The 17,802-nt window shown below is 36.1% G+C and overlaps 2 protein-coding genes across 5 annotated transcripts; both read left to right on the top strand.

Annotated features, from left to right (window-relative positions):
* The first annotated feature begins 3,813 nt into the window (after positions 1-3,813).
* On the top strand, positions 3,814-6,541 carry hspb7 (heat shock protein family, member 7 (cardiovascular)). The gene is made up of 3 exons (XM_052594739.1): positions 3,814-4,189; positions 5,660-5,793; positions 5,875-6,541. The coding sequence occupies exons 1-3, from the start codon at positions 4,021-4,023 to the stop codon at positions 6,052-6,054; spliced, it is 483 nt and encodes a 160-aa protein (XP_052450699.1). The 5' UTR covers positions 3,814-4,020; the 3' UTR covers positions 6,055-6,541.
* A 1,024-nt stretch (positions 6,542-7,565) lies between these two features.
* On the top strand, positions 7,566-17,304 carry zbtb17 (zinc finger and BTB domain containing 17). Of its 4 annotated transcripts, none has more exons than XM_052594736.1 (15): positions 7,566-7,716; positions 8,983-9,237; positions 9,579-9,740; positions 9,847-10,191; positions 10,276-10,365; positions 10,454-10,674; positions 12,459-12,601; positions 12,762-13,062; positions 13,885-13,972; positions 14,050-14,166; positions 14,244-14,364; positions 15,074-15,204; positions 15,279-15,548; positions 15,690-15,779; positions 16,419-17,304. In XM_052594736.1, the coding sequence occupies exons 2-15, from the start codon at positions 9,033-9,035 to the stop codon at positions 16,763-16,765; spliced, it is 2,631 nt and encodes an 876-aa protein (XP_052450696.1). In that variant the 5' UTR covers positions 7,566-7,716; positions 8,983-9,032; the 3' UTR covers positions 16,766-17,304. The 4 variants fall into 4 exon arrangements, with proteins under 4 accessions (XP_052450696.1, XP_052450695.1, XP_052450697.1 ...); XM_052594735.1 differs by having other exon boundaries at positions 9,844-10,191; XM_052594737.1 differs by lacking the exon at positions 7,566-7,716 and adding an exon at positions 9,368-9,453 and having other exon boundaries at positions 9,091-9,237; positions 9,844-10,191.
* Positions 17,305-17,802: the final 498 nt, after the last annotated feature.

Here is a 17,802-nt window from a genome sequence, read left to right as displayed (position 1 = left end):
TCATATATGAAATGCTGTCAAAAAAGAATTAACTGAGTGTTTCAATAAAGCTATTACATATAAAAGAATATAGTGCGTTACTATAATTCAATGCTATACATACATATAAATAAATAAATAAATATATATATATATATATATATAATATATATATATATATATATATATATATATATATATACCTCATGAACAGTTAAATGTTCCCTACTTATGCTTATAAACGTGCAATATCCTTATATTTATTTGTTAACCCTCCATCCTAGAACATTCCTGCATCTCACTCAATCCTATTCCATTATCATTTATAGCACAATTGTTTATACACTTATTTATTTGCCAATTTGTAAATCATTTTTTATATATATATATTTTTTATTATTATTATTATTTTTTTTCTGTGTGTTGTTGTCTCTGTGTACTGGAAGCTTATGTCACTAAAACAAATTCCTTGTATGCGTAAGCATACTTGGCAATAAAGCTCCTTCTGATTCTGATTCTGATTATATGTATGTATAGCATTGAATTATAGAAACGCACTATATTCTTTTATATGTAATAGCTTTATTGAAACACTCAGTTAATTCTTTTTTGTCAGCATTTCATATATGAAAACATATGATGGTAAATAAGAACAAAAGCATTTACTTAGAACAAATATATATATATATATATATATATATATATATATATATATATATATATATATATATATATATATATATATATATATATATATATATATTTATATATAGTGTGTGTGTGTGTGTGTATTAATATACTGTTGTATGTCTTATACAAGTCATGTCAACTCAGTGGGTTGAAATTAACTTTAAGGATCAAGTGATATAATATCTGGAAATATATCACATTATATGCTAAATCTATTTTTAAAAAGAATAATAAATTATTTGCTGTCAAGGGAATAAACATGTAAATGACTTAAAGTCAGTGTTAAAACAGTGTTAAACAGTTTTTCTCATCAGCACAGACTTGTGTCCTGTGAGGAGTGTGTGGAATCTAGTCATAATGTAAAGTTTACACTTGCAGAAAGCTTTACAATAATTTTGTAAATTATTAGTTCATCATTAACAAATCACTTAAAAAATGACTTACAACTCAACGGTATGATAAAGGGTTACCCTGCCCTCTGAAATTTAATTCATATTCACGGTGATCTGCAACTCAGATGATAAATTAGTCTTTTCAAACAAACAGCAAGATGCATTATTCATTTCCTTTTTGTTTACACACAAAGGCAAGTGATAAAGTCATTACTGTTGCACATGCTCATATAATTTCACTATTGACTAATTTAGCTGAGGGCTCACATGGGCTAATGCTTTAATTATGATGGAGCCACTTTCTCTGCACTCCAAAAACACAAAGTAATATATAACTTGTATTATTGATTTCATATCCTTTGGTTTTAGATTCTTTTCTCAAGCATTTATCATTTTGTGGCACAAACTTCACTGTATGACAAAAGGTGAAATTTCAGCTTATGTAATTATTGGAATTGATTATTGATGATTTTGGAATTGTTTTGGCCCCGCTGACAGATCCAATCTGTTACTCCATGAGGAGTGACTGGATCACAGGCTGAATATGTGTGAAATGTCACAATAATAATCCTTCCCTCCCGCCATGACTGATGAGCGGCTACCCTCTGTCATCCTGCATTCAGTTCAGTCTCCCTGTCAATTTCCAATTGTTTTCTCAGATGGGTCCAGACGCCAGTGGTTTTTATAGAATGCAAAAAAACTAACAAAACAAATTATATTGAATAAGGCGTGTGGATGCCACAAGGCTATTTAAATGCATTTTCATTCTCATCTCAGCCTTTATTATTGTATGATTTGTTTTGGTACTATAATTTGAGACTCAGTTTTGTGTATTTATAACTGCATTGTTTGTCGCTCTTGTACTCCTGTCCCTCAGTCCTAGCCAAACAAGCCATTTACACTGAGCAACAATGATAATCCAATATTATGTAATGATCAGCAGCTGACAGAATCACAAACAGTGTAACACAACACAAACTCTCTCTCTCTGAGCTTCCATGTATGTTTACATATATTGCAAGGGATCGTGGGCCATTTTCAAGCAAAGGACCTGTTTTTATTTAATAAAAAGTGTTTTCAACATGCATAAAGTACCCAAAGTAATATATGAACATGTACTTAAAAGTCAGTGAAAGCTTTGGCTTCTTTACCTTTGGTTAAAGTTGCATGAATATCATATATACAGGTTTGTAATAATTATGATTTTTTTTGCTGCTCACCAAGGGTGCATTTATTTGACCACAATGCAGTAAATCAGTAATACTGTAAGAAAAAAAATTGAGTTTAAATATCTGTTTTCTATTTCAGTATATTTTAAAATGTTATTTAATCCTTTAATGAGCACCAATAATAATTGAGCATCAAATCACCATATTAGAATGATTTCTGAAGGATCATGTGACACTGAAGACTGGATGAAAATAGTTATTTTAAATTGTAATAATACTGCACAATATTGTGCAAGAAATTATTATTATATACAAACATATTAAAGCCAAATTTTGGGCCATGCATCTCCATGATCCCTTGTGTTTATTCATGCTGTTACAAAACCGTACCCTGAGGGCTGTCCAGTGACATCCATAGACAAGCTGAATACTTGGGAGGATATCAAGTGAACTTTCTGAAGTGAGCTCACATTAAGACTGTGGACAAACTGTGCTAGTCGCAATGATACTGTTGACTGATTAAATGCTCTCTCTCTTTCTCTTGCTCTCTCTCTATCTCTCTCTCTTTCTTTCTCTCTCCAGCACAGAATCAAATTAGAAAAGCTTTGTTGGCGACGCAAGCTGTAGGAGTTAATGTTTAACGTTTTTTTGGCTGGATTTAGACAATCTATGAAAGTCTTGAATGTGATAGGATATTGTTTGATTACATGCCATGAGAGGCCACTAGATTTGTCATTCTGGACAACACAGAGGCTCCAAAGAAACGTGAAAATACTTAATGCCTTAATTGCAGTTATGAAATAAAAAAATTACAGTTTACCCAACAATGAAAATACTGTTGTAATTTACTCACCCTCATGTCATTTAAAACCTGTGTGACCAACTATCTTCTGCAGAATACAAAAGATGACGTTGTTAACCAAATAGTTAAAGAAAATCTAAAAATATTAGCTTTTACCATGTGAGAATTAATGGCAAAAATACATGCAATTTCTTGTAAACCAGCATCAGATTGTCTATTATTAGCAACTCTGCTCCGAAACAAATGCCTCCTAATCCATTTTCCTAACGTCATCTGTCCCTCAACTTCACGCTCTCTTCAACATTCCTTCCATCTTTCTGTTAACCCTCTGTCTCAAAACTGTTGTTTACGCAGAGATGATGAACACCCGCAGTCCATGTGTTGACTGTAATTTTTTGATTGACAGCTTCAGACCCGTCTTGCGAGAGTGCGTTTGCAAATCACAGCAAACTGCGGGAGAGAAATGGATGGAGAGAACACAGAACGAGAGAGGAAGGGAATGGCTATTTCAGGGAGCGAGTGTCTGGAATGCCAGCTGTTGACTCAACCCTCCCCCCCCCACCCCGTCTCCCTCCGTATCTCTCTCCCTCTCCTATCTTTGAGTCTTTGTCAGAGCCCCTTTCTCAACATCAAGCCCTCATCACACAAAACTTTTCCGATCACAGAGCCACTCTCCCTCACACGATAATTATAGCACACTGTCATCCCACAATTAACACACACACACACACACACACATAGAAGTAAAAAAAACTCTCAAGCTAGACCCACCATATAAAAGACAGTCAGTCAGACAGACAATAGCCACACCAGAGAGACACCGCTAATAGAAAGAGTGAGAAAGGTTCTGAGGCTTAAGAGTGGATTCATACAGTGTTTTGAATAAGGACGGCATAAAACTACTTCATTTATTAACTCAGTGCCCACTGTATCCCTTCAAAGCTCTGACTGGATATCAACTCGAGGAAAAGAAACTGTCTTAACACTAATGAGTGCGACCAACTCCTCTGCCTATCGATCGGAGCGCAGTTTCCACCAGAAATCCTCCTCATCTTCATCCTCAACCTCAACAAACCCATACATGGAGAAGAGCCGGGGACTCTTCGCTGAGGACTTTGGATCTTTCATGTGTCCAAAAGATGCTTTGGGATTTCCAAGTGAGTTCTTAATCCTGGTTCCATTTCTTTATTGACCTTTATAGCCTAAATTGAAATAAACTGCTTTAACTAATTAAAAATGTTATTTGTCTTTAATCTGAATAAAAATTTATTGTTTACATTCACATTCTAGTTTTATGTAGATAAAATAGTGGATACTGACTTTACAGTGTGTAACTACACGAGGCCTGAACATTTACTTATGAATTTCAAGACTGCATGAGACATTTGACTGTTTGTCTGTGTGTAATGTGTATGTGAAGACAGATGTATATTACAGTATATTCACAGTTGCATCTTTGTATGTGTCGAAGTGTGTGTAAAACACAACAGATATACAAGGGCACCTGGGGGGCAGAGAGAGGGTAACACAGGGAATGCTTTGGGACAGAGCCAATGCGGTGACTTCACTGTTGGGGAATGACTCAACAGTGCAAGGGCAGTCTGTTGCTGAGCGTAATATATATGGATATGAAGTGCTGGTCTGAGATTCACCAAGGCGAATTTTCACACATAATTAGAAAGGGATATTAATGCACTGGAATGCTTATTTGTAGCATAATGGTGCTTTTGTAATGTAACTGAGAGTATATGAATGAGATTTAATATGCATGAGATTTAATGAACACTTTAATGAACTTTCTAATGAGAAATATTTTATGTTGTGACAATCAGTTTTTCTGTTTTGTGACATAGTTTGAATTTAACAAACCTAAATGCTGATCTTAGGATCTTTCTATTCATCAAAAAATGAAAATTTAGATTAAGTAAGGAATACCCAAAAGATTATTACTTTCAATATAGTTTAATTAACATTAATTGCATTTAAATATAGCATAAATGTCCTTAGTTGTCCAAAAAATGAAGGGGGAAACATGGAGCTGGAATTTTGATTTGATCTGATCCAATTTTATATGCTTGACTGTATGTTATTTGATGTTTCCGCTATTTAATCTGGAGACCATTAAGGCACGGTAACATTAGTACATTGTCTATTGTCACTAATGTAGTGAATCAATGTATGAAGCACAGCTGACATTGACAAAGAAAATCACTTTCCAACCAAGCAGCTTTTTGTTAGTAACCCTGGCAAATGCAATGCCAACTTGAACCCATGGTGGAATCTGTGTGGGGGAATCTTTCACCATTGCAAAATTACAGCTTGAGTGGATTTGTATTGAAATGATTGAATTTGGCCCATGAAAATTTGCCAAACAATTGTACATGTGACCAAACCTTTACAATGTTGGCTATGAAACAATCTGCCTAGCAACAACAAAGCAATACTTAACAGTAATTGGCCAATTAATATTTAAATCCTAAACATCAGTTTTTTACACTCAGTATAAAATTGAGATACAAGTAGACACCAGTTGTGTTTGTATGAAGTAGAGAGAGAGAGAGAGAGAGCCGGCAGTGATCCTTATTGTGCACCATATGATAATATCAGATTGATTTTTTTTTTTTTAGACAGAACAGGGACAGCTGGAAACATCAAGACTCTGGGAGACACATACCAGTTCACAGTGGATGTCCAAGACTTCTCTCCTGAGGATGTGATAGTCACCACCTCAAACAATCAGATTGAAGTTCATGCTGAAAAGGTAAACAGACATGGGCCTCGGCATAATACAAATGAATAGAATATCATTCATTCCCTTATGTATGCATTATTTATTTAACAGCTTGCTACTGATGGAACAGTGATGAACACTTTTACCCATAAATGCCAGCTACCAGAGGATGTAGACCCCACTTCAGTGAAGTCAAGTTTGGGGGCTGATGGGACTCTCACTATAAAAGCACAGAGAAACACTGCAAAACTGGAGCACGCACAGACGTTCCGCACAGAGATCAAAATTTAGATCTTTCCTCTCCTGCTGTATCTGTTTTCCTGTGATAAATGACCTTGATGATAGTTACTTAGTCCTGCTTTGTCATTCCTCCATGACCTTCTCTAATTACTTTTCATTAAGACTTGGGTGGAATTTAATCCTGTCACATGTATCCGACACATTTAAGACAAATGCACTGCTAACATAATTTCCCTGCTAAATATATATCACCTTACAATATACAGTGGGGTCCAAAGTCTGAGACCACAATGAACATAAGTGATTCAAAATACAATTTAAATCTATAATGAAACATAACATTTTATGAAATTATGAAAGAAAATGTATGTCTTTGAATAAGAGATTTTGTTATTTGGTAATTAATGAATAAGAAATGTTTAAATTCGGCACTATTTCTGTCACTAAAAGCAATCAGATTTGTTAAGATTGACTTGTGACGTGACTCTTTCTGCACATGCTCAGATGTTCTTGCTTCCATTAAAACTCATTTAAATCATCCTGGCGAACATGATCATCAGGCTTTTTACAAATGTGTGAAGTTAATGTAGCTTGAGTGCTGCTGTCATGAAATCAGAACGAGAAGTTAACTTTTCCCCTCAAACTTTTTTTGCTTTTTAGTAAGACATTTAGAGTTTGTTGTATGACAAACAATCAGAAGAGAAACCTATTCATTGAACTGATTGATATTGTTCTCAAAAGGTACATTTTCTAACTGTAAAACTATGTTGTGTTGAGTGTTCTGAACACTATTTTGAGCTTGTGAGTCAATGATTTGGGTCTTGTCCTCTTCCATTACATGGGACACCATGAGCAAATGACAGGTACTGTGACTCGTGTTCATCTTCTAGAAATAGAGTTGGCTGTTATTATTCAGTCTCATCATCTACTATTTCTGTGCTTTATGTGATCCATCAACCTGTCAATGTGTTGTATCACCTACAAATGTATGCAAATAAGCATATGCTATACATATTAAGCCATTATTTCTTTACAGTCTTTTCAGCTATCTCAAAGTTTAATCAGCTGAAAATGTCTAAACCCCTTTCAAACCAAAATAGCACACTAGCCAAGACAAGAAAACCAGCTGGTTTAAACACTGTTTTCCATCACTTACACTTACAAAGTGTGTATTATATGACCATTACGTGAGTTTTAGGCCTATTACAGATGTGATTTGATGGAAAATTGGGAACATAATGACTTTCATAAGCTAAAACAGGCCTGCCATTTTTGCTCAAAGCTACATAATGGTTCACTGAAGGTTTAGTTAATGACTAAAATGTACACAAAAAATGCCCCGTTGGATTTGCATATATCTTTTGAAACCATATTTTATTATGTAACTCATGATAGGGTTTAAAATGCATTAATGATTACCCAATTCATAACCCATGTGTTTTATTTTATAAATACTTCCTCACTCTGGTATTATGATTAGTGTGCATTTAATAACAGCTAAAGGTCGCCGTAATGTGGTTTAAAAAAGAATAATAATACAGGAAAAATTCGCGCATGCGCAGTTGAGCTTAACGTCCAGTTATTCGCTCGGCCATTATCAATCGATCAGAGAGCAGAAGATGGCGGCGCGTCGAGGCTGAGCACTGAGATCGATCACCGAAACATTCGATTGGACGGATCAGCTGAAGCCTAGAAACTGGTCCGTTATACGAGGTAAAGAACATCAAACAAGACGCAATTTTCCGATTGTATTTAGGACTACTATCCGGCTAACTCCCCAAACGAACGCACGCTAAAATAAGCAAACAAGAGGCTGCATTATAGCACGCCTCTGTTAGCGCCATCTTGATCCAGCTGCAGGGCCAGGCAAACTGAATTAATCCCGGAGCTGAGAATCAGAGAGAGGGCTCATAATCAATCCGCAACATCGTCACACAATTCTTGTGGGGAATTGCGCAGTTGCTCTTCAAATCACTTGTCAAATTTACTCGCTAATGCCAGACAATCAGACAGCATTGTGCTCGACTCGCATCGGGCTGATAATGATAGATTAAATTTAAATGCTGGACAAAATGTCCCGAGCGAGCTCGAGAGAAACGTTTAAATGTCGCACAGAAACACACGCAGACATTACAGTTACATAATTATGTTTGTTAATTTGAAGTAACGTTAAATAATGAAGTCTGTCGGATGATTAATGTCTGGCAATGTTCATGCACTGAATCATTATGAGAATAATGCACCATGAATGGATTCATTTGTACTGTAGATTATATCTTAGATAATTCTGTTGAAGTGAGTAGATTTTATTCAAATACAAAGACAATATTGCAAGACAATTGACTTCAATAATTGTACTATAAGAAGGGATAAATACGTCTTTGTTTATATAGACTACACAGCAGTACAGTTTTGATTAGATGTACATAAAAGAACAAGAAGAAAATCTTTCGTTTTAGTACTTAAAATTGTGAAATTGCTTGGAAAAGTACAAAGATGTTGAATTATATGGCTATAATCACTATAGATGCTGAGGAGGAAACATTCCCCTTATATTCAGATCAGTGGCAGGGTTGTTGTAGTTAAATAAAAATATAAATTAAATACTAAAACTATTTCATTCCTTTAATTTAATTGTTTAAAATACAAGAAAAAATTTAAACTTATTTTTTTATGTCAAGTTGCTTTTCCACTTTGTTTAACTTAATGCATTAATTAATTTAATTAATTTAATGCATTAAAATATGAAAACTACACACACACACACACACACACACACACACACACACACACACACACACATATATATTACTAAATTGTAACTAAAAATAAATATTCTAAGAGTGGATTCGGGACAGTGTTGACCAGACGAAGACCCTGGTTTATCCCAATTGGTTTGCAAACTGGGACATTTTGATTTGTGAGCCTCAAAAGGAATAGCAACAACAGTGATTTTTTTTCTTCTCTTTTTATGTTCAGGAGGATACTGTTGCCTAAAGCCTAAAGCACCGTAGTCCACTCCATCAGTTATGGACTTTCCTTGGCACAGTGGGAAGGTTCTTGGGCAGCTTAATGAACAACGTCAGTTGGGTCTTCTTTGTGACTGCACTTTTGTGGTGGATGGAGTAGACTTCAAGGCCCACAAGGCTGTGCTGGCAGCATGTAGTGCTTACTTCCGCACACTCTTTTTGGACCAGAAAGATGTTGTTCATCTTGATATCAGCAATGCTGCAGGTAGCCTTGCATTCTTACTGATTACTTTGATTAAAGGGGTTAATCCAACCTAAAAATGTAAATTCTGTCACCATTTACTAACCCTCATGTGATTTCAAATGCATTTCTTTCTTTTTGCGGAGTGCAAAAGAAAATATTTGAAGAACTCTGGGAATCAAAACACTGAAACATTTCTTAAAATATATCATGTTATGCTTTGAAACTACATGGGGTCAAGTAAGTAGTTATTTTTGCAAGAACTATCCTTTTGATATTTTATGCTTAATTCTATGTAATTACATGTTAACATCTCTATTTTTGGTTGTTTTCCGCCTTTGTTTAATAGATTCATTTTTTTTCAGGTCTTGAGCTGGTCCTTGAGTTTATGTACACCGCAAAATTGAATTTAAACCCTCAGAACATAGAGGACGTTCTTGCTGTAGCTACTTTCCTTCAGATGCAGGAAATCGTCAATGCTTGTTCTGCTTTTCAGTCCTTGACTGTCCCTGCATCATCTAAGCCTGGTTAGTGTTGACTTTCATTTTTATTTCATAAGCCGTTAGTTCAAGACGCTACTGGAGTAACAGGTCTTTCACACCACCATTTCTCATTTGTGTTCATGTGAAGTAGTAGTGACCGAGCCGGTGGAGGAACAGCTGCGATCTGTGAGAAAACCAGAGGATTCCAGTTCCCAGGAAGAGCAGGAGAATCATTCAGTGACTCAGAATGCAGTTTGTGAAAACAAGGAAGCTCCTGTACAGTCAGAGACAACAGAAACCCAGGAGGCTGCAAGTGACACGACTGAGAAGCAAAGCACAAAGATTTCGAGAGCTGTCGGCAAAATTAGTGGGCCATCCAAAACGAGACAAAAAAAGGCTGGTGTTGTGGATTCCAAGAATGAAACAGAGGAGGAAAGAGCCACAAAAGAGATTCCACTTTACCAAGATGATCCTTCTGATGCTGACTACACTCCCAGTTAGTCTCCATTCTCTACTCTTAATGCTTTTTCAAATGTTAACCGTCTTTTAAAACTTGTGTGACACTTTACCGCTCCTACAGAAGTCTCTCAGAGGGCGGCAGCAAAACGGTCATATGTTAGCACAAGGAGAAGCAAGTCAAAATATGCAGCTTGTCACACATCCACAGAAGGTAATTTCTGTAGGATATAACTATGGTGTACATTTACCTCACATATTTATGTTAAGGTTTACATAACTGTTAAAATTTTTGCTAAAAGTTGGTGACGCTGAGGAAAGTATGTCAAAAGCTGAGAGCGTGGAGAACATGTTAGAAGAGGAGGATGAAGAGGATGAAGGAGAAACAGAGGAGGAGGAAGAAGCAGGAGAGCAGATGGACACACAGGATGAAGAAACATCAGGTTCGCATGGGAAGAAGTCCGCACTTTTGGCTGAGAGAAGTGAGTCCAGAGCGTATGGCTCCATCACACACAAATGTGAGGTGAGGGATTCTTCAATTTTGTAATCCTTATTGTCTTATGTATATTCTATAATATGTACTGTATATATTAGAGCTTACAGCTCATGAAAGTCAAAAATCTAGTATCTAAAATGTCAATCAAAACAGGATTTGCAAAACAGAAAAGTTCAAGTCCTTTAAAGTATGTTAATTTATGCACATACTTGGTCGGGGCTCCTTTAGCACAAACTCCATCATCAGTGATGTGTGGCATGGAAGCGATCAGCCTGTGGCACTGCTGAGGCACCTACTGAGCCTTCAACTCGGCTCGACTGTTTCTCCTCTTTCTCTTGAATATATCCCATAGATTCAATTTGGGGTGCAGGTCGGGCATGTTGGCTGCACAATCAAGCACAGTCATATCATGGTCAGCAAACCACTTGGAAGTGGTTTTGGCACTGTGGGCAGGAGCTAAATCATGCTGGAAAAGGAAATCGGCATCTCCATGAAGCTTGACAGTAGATGGAAACATAAAGTGCTCCAAAATCTACTGGTAGATGACTGCATTGACTTTGTATTTGATAAAACACAAAACACCAGAAGACGTCATGGCACCCCAATCAACATTGACTTGGCTTCAAGCAGCTTGGATTCTGTGCCTCTCCAGTCTTCCTCCAGACTTCAGGGCATCAATAGCCACCACACACAGATGTGTCAAGGAATTTACTGAACCACAGACAACATCAGAGGTGTCTTACCTGGGTTATGGAGAAGAAGAACTGGACTGTTGCCCAGTGGTCTAAAAGTCCACTTTTTAGATGAGAGCAAGTTTTGTATTTCATTTGGAAACCAAGGTCCTAGAGTCTGGGGGAAGGGTGGAGAAGCTCATAGCCCAAGTTTCTTGAAGTCCAGTGTTAAGTTTCCACAGTCTGTGATGATTTGGGGTGCAATGTCATCTGCTAGTGTTGATCCATTGTGTTTTTTGAAAACCAAAGTCACTACACCCGTTTATTAATAAATTTTGGGGCACTTCATGCATGCTTCGTTCTGCTGACCAGCTTTTTGAAGATGCTAATTTCATTTTCCAGACGTATTTGGCAAGTATTTGCCCACACTGCCAAAAGCACCAAAAGTTGGTTTAATGACAATGCTGTTGGTATGCTTGACTGGCCAGCAAACTCACCAGACCTGGACCCCATACAGAATCTATGGGATACTGTTAAGAGGAAAATGAGAAACAAGAGACCAAAAAATGCAGATGAGCTGAAGGCCACTGTCAAAGAAACCTGGACTTCCAAACCACCTCAGCAGCGCCACAAACTGATCACCTCCATGCCACGCTGAATTGAGGCAGTAATTAAAGCAAAAGGAGCCCCTACCAAGTATTGAGTACATGTACAGTTAATGAACATACTTTCCAGAAGGCCAACAATTAAAAAAATTTTTTTATTGGTCTTATGAAGTATTCTAATTTGTTGAGATTGGGTTTTTGTTAAATGTGAGCCAAATCCATCACAATTAAAAGGACCAAAGACTTAAACTACTTAGTCTGTGTGCTCTGAATTTATTTAATACATTACTGAAATAACTGAACTTTTCCACGACATTCTAATTTATTGAGATGCACCTGTATAAGTATATATTTATATTCATATAATTTATATCAAAAATAAATAAATGTAATATATAAACATATTTTTCTTAAATTTATACATGTATATCTGTGCATTTATATATACATAATAAATATACACAGTACACACACATTATGTAAACAAAAACTTGTTTTTCTTTGGACCATTCTTAATTTAATCTGATTCTTGTAGGACTGTGGGAAGAAGTTTACACACACAGGGAACTTTAAACGCCACATGCGCATTCACACTGGTGAGAAGCCATTTAGTTGCAGAGACTGTAATAAAGCCTTCTCAGACCCAGCTGCCTGCAAAGCACATGAGAAAACACATAGGTGAGCATTATAGAGTCTCATGCTTTTTCTCTACAGCCACATATGACTTGTCAGCAATAAGAAATAATATAGAAAAAAAAATATTTCCACAAAAGCTTCAATGTGTAGAAACATTCACGATGTGCAGTTTTCCTCACACTATATATTTCTGATTCTCCAGTCCTCTAAAACCATATTGTTGTTCCACGTGTGGAAAGAGTTACCGGCAAATCAGTCTGCTAAACCTGCACAGGAAGCGACACACAGATGAGGCGCGATACAGCTGTGAAGATTGTGGGAAGCTCTTCACCACTTCTGGAAACCTGAAGCGGCATCAGTTGGTGCACAGTGGAGAAAAACCCTACCACTGTGACTACTGCGAACGAGCCTTTTCTGACCCCACCGCCAAGATGCGACATCTAGAGACCCACGACACAGACAAAGGTCACAAATGTCAATACTGTGACAAGAAATTCAACCAGGTGGGGGATTTATTGTTTTTATAAATGTAATTACATACGTACATACATACATATATCAACATTACACTAGTTTTGAAAGAAAATAATACTTTTAATCAGCAAGGGCACACTAAATTGATCAAAAGTGACAGTAAAGACATTTGTAATGTTTCAAAAATAATTTATATAGATTTTATTTTCCAAATAGGGCTAAATGCTTTTCTTTTTAACGTTCAATTCATCTCAACAATCCTGAAAATATATATTAAAGTTTCCACATAAATATTATACATCACAGGAATAAAACACATTTTCAAATACATTAAAATAGAAAACCGTTATTTTAAATCTTAATTATATTGCACCACATGACAGTTTTTACTGTATTTGTAATCATCAATACATTTATCCATCGTGGGCATTAGAGACTATATCCTTTAAAACCAGTCCAAAATCCTTTGAACAGTAATGAATATTTACATAATAGTTTAGTAATATAATTTTAAGCAATATATATATATTGTACTATACTGTGTAAATGTGTGTGTCTCTCTCTATATGTTATCTATATCTATATGTACACAAATTATATGTGTATTTATAAATACTTCAAAAATTATAAATAATACAAATTATATTTAAAATAATACATTTTTTATATATTTTTACAAGTTTATTAATATAATTGTAAGCATCACAACAGAATGTTATAATATAATATCATGCAGACAAGATTTATAGATTATACATTTTTATTGACATAACATTTTAGCCATAGCTATAAACGTATAACACAACACTTTTTTATTGGGCATTACGAATGCAAACAACTTTTTTTTTTAGTTGGGAAACCTGAAAGCACATCTGAAGATCCATATTGCAGATGGGCCACTTAAGTGTAAGGAGTGTGGGAAACAGTTCACCACCTCAGGTGAGATTTACACACTGAGACAGGGTGTGGCAATATATAAATAGCAATTTTAATGTGCCTCCATGGTCTGTTCACAGGCAATCTGAAGAGACACCTGCGTGTGCACAGCGGTGAGAAGCCTTTCGTCTGTATGCACTGCCAGAGAGCATTTGCTGACCCTGGGGCCTTGCAGAGACACGTGCGCATCCACACAGGTCTGAGCCTTTCTCACGTCCTCAGCCACCCTTAGCTTTTAAAGTTTTTTTTGACCTTGTCTATCTTATTGTTTTAGGAGAAAAGCCCTGTCTGTGTCTAATTTGTGGAAAAGGCTTCACGCAGGCCAGTTCACTCATAGCTCATGTTCGCCAACACACTGGGGAGAAACCTTATGTGTGTGACCGCTGTGGGAAAAGGTAACTGAGAAATTGCATGAATGATTTCGTTTAGATTTATTATGTCACCATATATAATAAAAGTATGGCAGTGGTTATTTGCACTAAGTGTAAATAGCAATATAGGCTATTTACACTAAGTGAATATAGCATATTTTCTTAGCGAAAGATGCTATTTACACTAAGTGCAAATAGCAGCATTTTTTTGTGATATGCTATTAACACTAAGTGCAAATAGCTATAGATTCTATTTAGACTGTTAAAATTTGACTACTTATTGCAAATAATGGCAGTTATCTGCACCTCAGTATTGTAGTACATTGTAAAACAGTATATAATATTAACTTACTGAGTGTAAATTGTAATTTTAATTTAAATTATTAAATGAATGTCACCTTATTGGCACAATAAAGCCCTCCCTACACCTATCTTAACCCCACCTGATACTTTATTTGAAATTTTTGATTATATTCTTAATTTTAATTGAAAATTTATGCTTTTCTGATGTGATTTGAAAATTTGAAAAGAGAGAAAAAAGTTCAGCAAAAAGGTGCATTCGAACCCAGGTCGATTATGTCAAAATGAATACGTCACACATTTTACGATTATCAGTTGTCTTTTTGCAGTGTTTACTAGCTGAATCACACCTTAGTGGGCGGAGTTAGAGTATTATGCACTAAGTGTAAATAGACACTCCGTTAAAGTATATTTCAACTATCACACTTCAAAGGTTTGTCCAGTCCAGCCAGCTGGCCAATCACATCCGTCATCATGACAATATCCGACCACACAAGTGCCACACCTGTAACAAAGCGTTTGTCAACGTGGGAGATCTCTCAAAACATATCATCATTCACACAGGTAAGATGCAACATTTTCTGCTTTTTCTTCTGTATCTCTCCGTTTATGTGCTTCTAATGACGTCCTGTTTACAGGAGAGAAACCGTTCCTGTGCGATAAGTGTGGTAGAGGATTCAACCGTGTGGACAATCTGCGCTCCCATGTGAAGACGGTGCACCAGGGGAAGGCGGGCATGAAGAGACTGGTGGTGGCTGAGGAGGACGAGGGAGAGGAGAAACTGCTGCAGGACTCCACATCGGACTCAGAGCTCAATAATGAGGTCAACATCGTCACGGTCACTACAGATGACATCGTGACTTTAGCCACAGAGGCTCTAGCTGCCAGTGCTGTAGCACAGCTCACAGGTGAGAGAATAGGACAAAACAGATGAGTTATTACACCTCGTAGAAAGGATATTCTATTATATTCTATTATATTAGATATAAATCTAAAAGTGACTCTAATGGAGTTTGGATGCTCTCCTGATATTTTTTGTTGTCCTATAGTGGTACCAGTGGCAACCTCTGTATCTGCTGATGAAACCGAGGCACTGAAAGCAGAGATCACCAAAGCAGTGGAGAAAGTACAAGAAGCAGGTGAGTAATATATACAGTAGTTTATATACTATATCATAATTTATTAATTGACTGGTATTATAAGCATAATAATAATAATACAAAATAAATATATAACATTATTATAAATAATAATCATATAAATTATTTAAATTATATGAATAGTATGTTGTTTTAATAACAAGGTATATGTACTACAGCTACATTTAATTGTGTGTATCGATCAAAGGTTTAGTCGAAGTCTCATATTCATCAAGGCTGCATATACTGGATTAAACATACAGTAAAATTGTAATATTACATTGTTAAAATGTATTATTAGATATAATAACAAAAGAAATGCATTTTTAAGTGTAACTGATTCCTGTGTGCCACTGCTCCAGTTTTTAGGGTCCTTGATCCTTTTTAGCAAGTCTATTGTCGTTCACATACTGATTCTTTTTTAGTACTTATATTCTGCATGACCATATTCTACATCCCTAATTACAACCCTTAACAGCTACCTTACTAACTATTAATAAGCAGCCAATTATGAGTTTATTGAGGCAAAAGTAATAGTTAATGGTTTGTTAAGAGCGAGAACTGGACCTCAAAGTAAAGTGTGACCGATCATACTGTATCATATTGAAGCTGAAACATTGTGCTGCTCTATTCCTTCAGATCCCAACACCCAGATCTTGTATGCATGTGACTCATGCGGAGAGAAGTTCTTGGACGCCAGTTCCCTCGCCCAGCATGTGCGCATTCACACTGCCCAAGCCCTGGTCATGTTTCAGGCAGATTCGGACTTTTATCAGCAATATGCAGGTGACGGGACGTGGCAAACCACCGAGCAGGTCATCCAGGGAGGCGAGCTCTTGTTCCGGACACGGGAGGAGGACGGGGAGGAAGGAGAAGGAGCTCTAGCTCAGCCAGAACCTCAAAGTGAGGGGGCAGAGGAGGAGACCAGTACACAGGCAGAGAGAGAGGAAGGGTCTGGAAAAGTGAAGTCTGAAAGCCAAGAATAGTGAAGAGTTTTTGACCTGAATTGATCCAACGGATGGAGTTCAGACTGCTGTCTCTAACATGCTACAGTAAAAACACACTCTACTAGATAGATGTCATATCACAAACCGCAGCACAATATGTGTACAGCATATTAATACTACATTGTATAAAGTTACATTTAAATAAATATGATAAGAAAAAAAGTAATTAAATATGATAAAAAACAAACTAATTTGTATGCGGTTTTTCATACTTTTTAATTCTAGTGTCTCCATGTATATGTCCAATGCCAGATCATGTATTCTCTGTTACTGAAGCTAATGAAACATGTGACTGTCCTACAAGTTTCAGTTTTCCACAAATCAACCACAGTACTGAACTGTTATTTATTGATTTATTAGTGATTCTTTTGTTTGTGGAGTTTAATCATTTTCTGTTTGAGCTTAATACTGCTTGACATAAACATAAACTACATTAAACTGCTGATTTGAACTGTATGCTTATCATTTTCATGACATGTAGAAGGCGAAGAACTCACAATAAACACTTTTAAATGCTCTGTTTTAGCATAACTCATTTTTACTCCTTTAGATGAATGTGTTGCAAGCAAGTTCCTGTTTCTGAATATCACAGCTTTCATTGTCAGAACAATTCTCTTATTTAAATTAGTACTGCAAGAAGTGTTCCAGGTCATTTTGGTCCAGTTCTGTTCTGTTTATTGAACTGACAATTAATATAGTATCATGCCTGCATACAATAGTGACTTTTCAAAATAACTTAAGCCACACTCAGTGCTTAAAAGCACCTTAAAGTCTGCAGTTAGTTTGGTAATAAATCTTTTAGTTCTTTTGATTTTTGTGTAATTTTTGGTCACTGGAATAAATGTGTATTATTGCCAGGAAAACAAGGCTACTGGTTGTTTACCCTAATGTAATAGAAAATGTATTTTTTTATTTTTTTAATGCACTGAGACAAAACATTACTATCAGTTTTGAAACAGCACTTGAGCCATATAACAATTTCTGTTCAATTCAGTTTGAGATGGACAGCAGGTATC

Source organism: Carassius gibelio, chromosome B23 (genome assembly GCF_023724105.1).
Source record: "Carassius gibelio isolate Cgi1373 ecotype wild population from Czech Republic chromosome B23, carGib1.2-hapl.c, whole genome shotgun sequence".
In the NCBI taxonomy this organism is placed as follows: Eukaryota; Metazoa; Chordata; class Actinopteri; order Cypriniformes; family Cyprinidae; genus Carassius; species Carassius gibelio.
The sequence above is the reverse complement of the archived record's forward strand: the minus strand, read 5'-3'. Positions and strand labels throughout refer to the sequence as shown.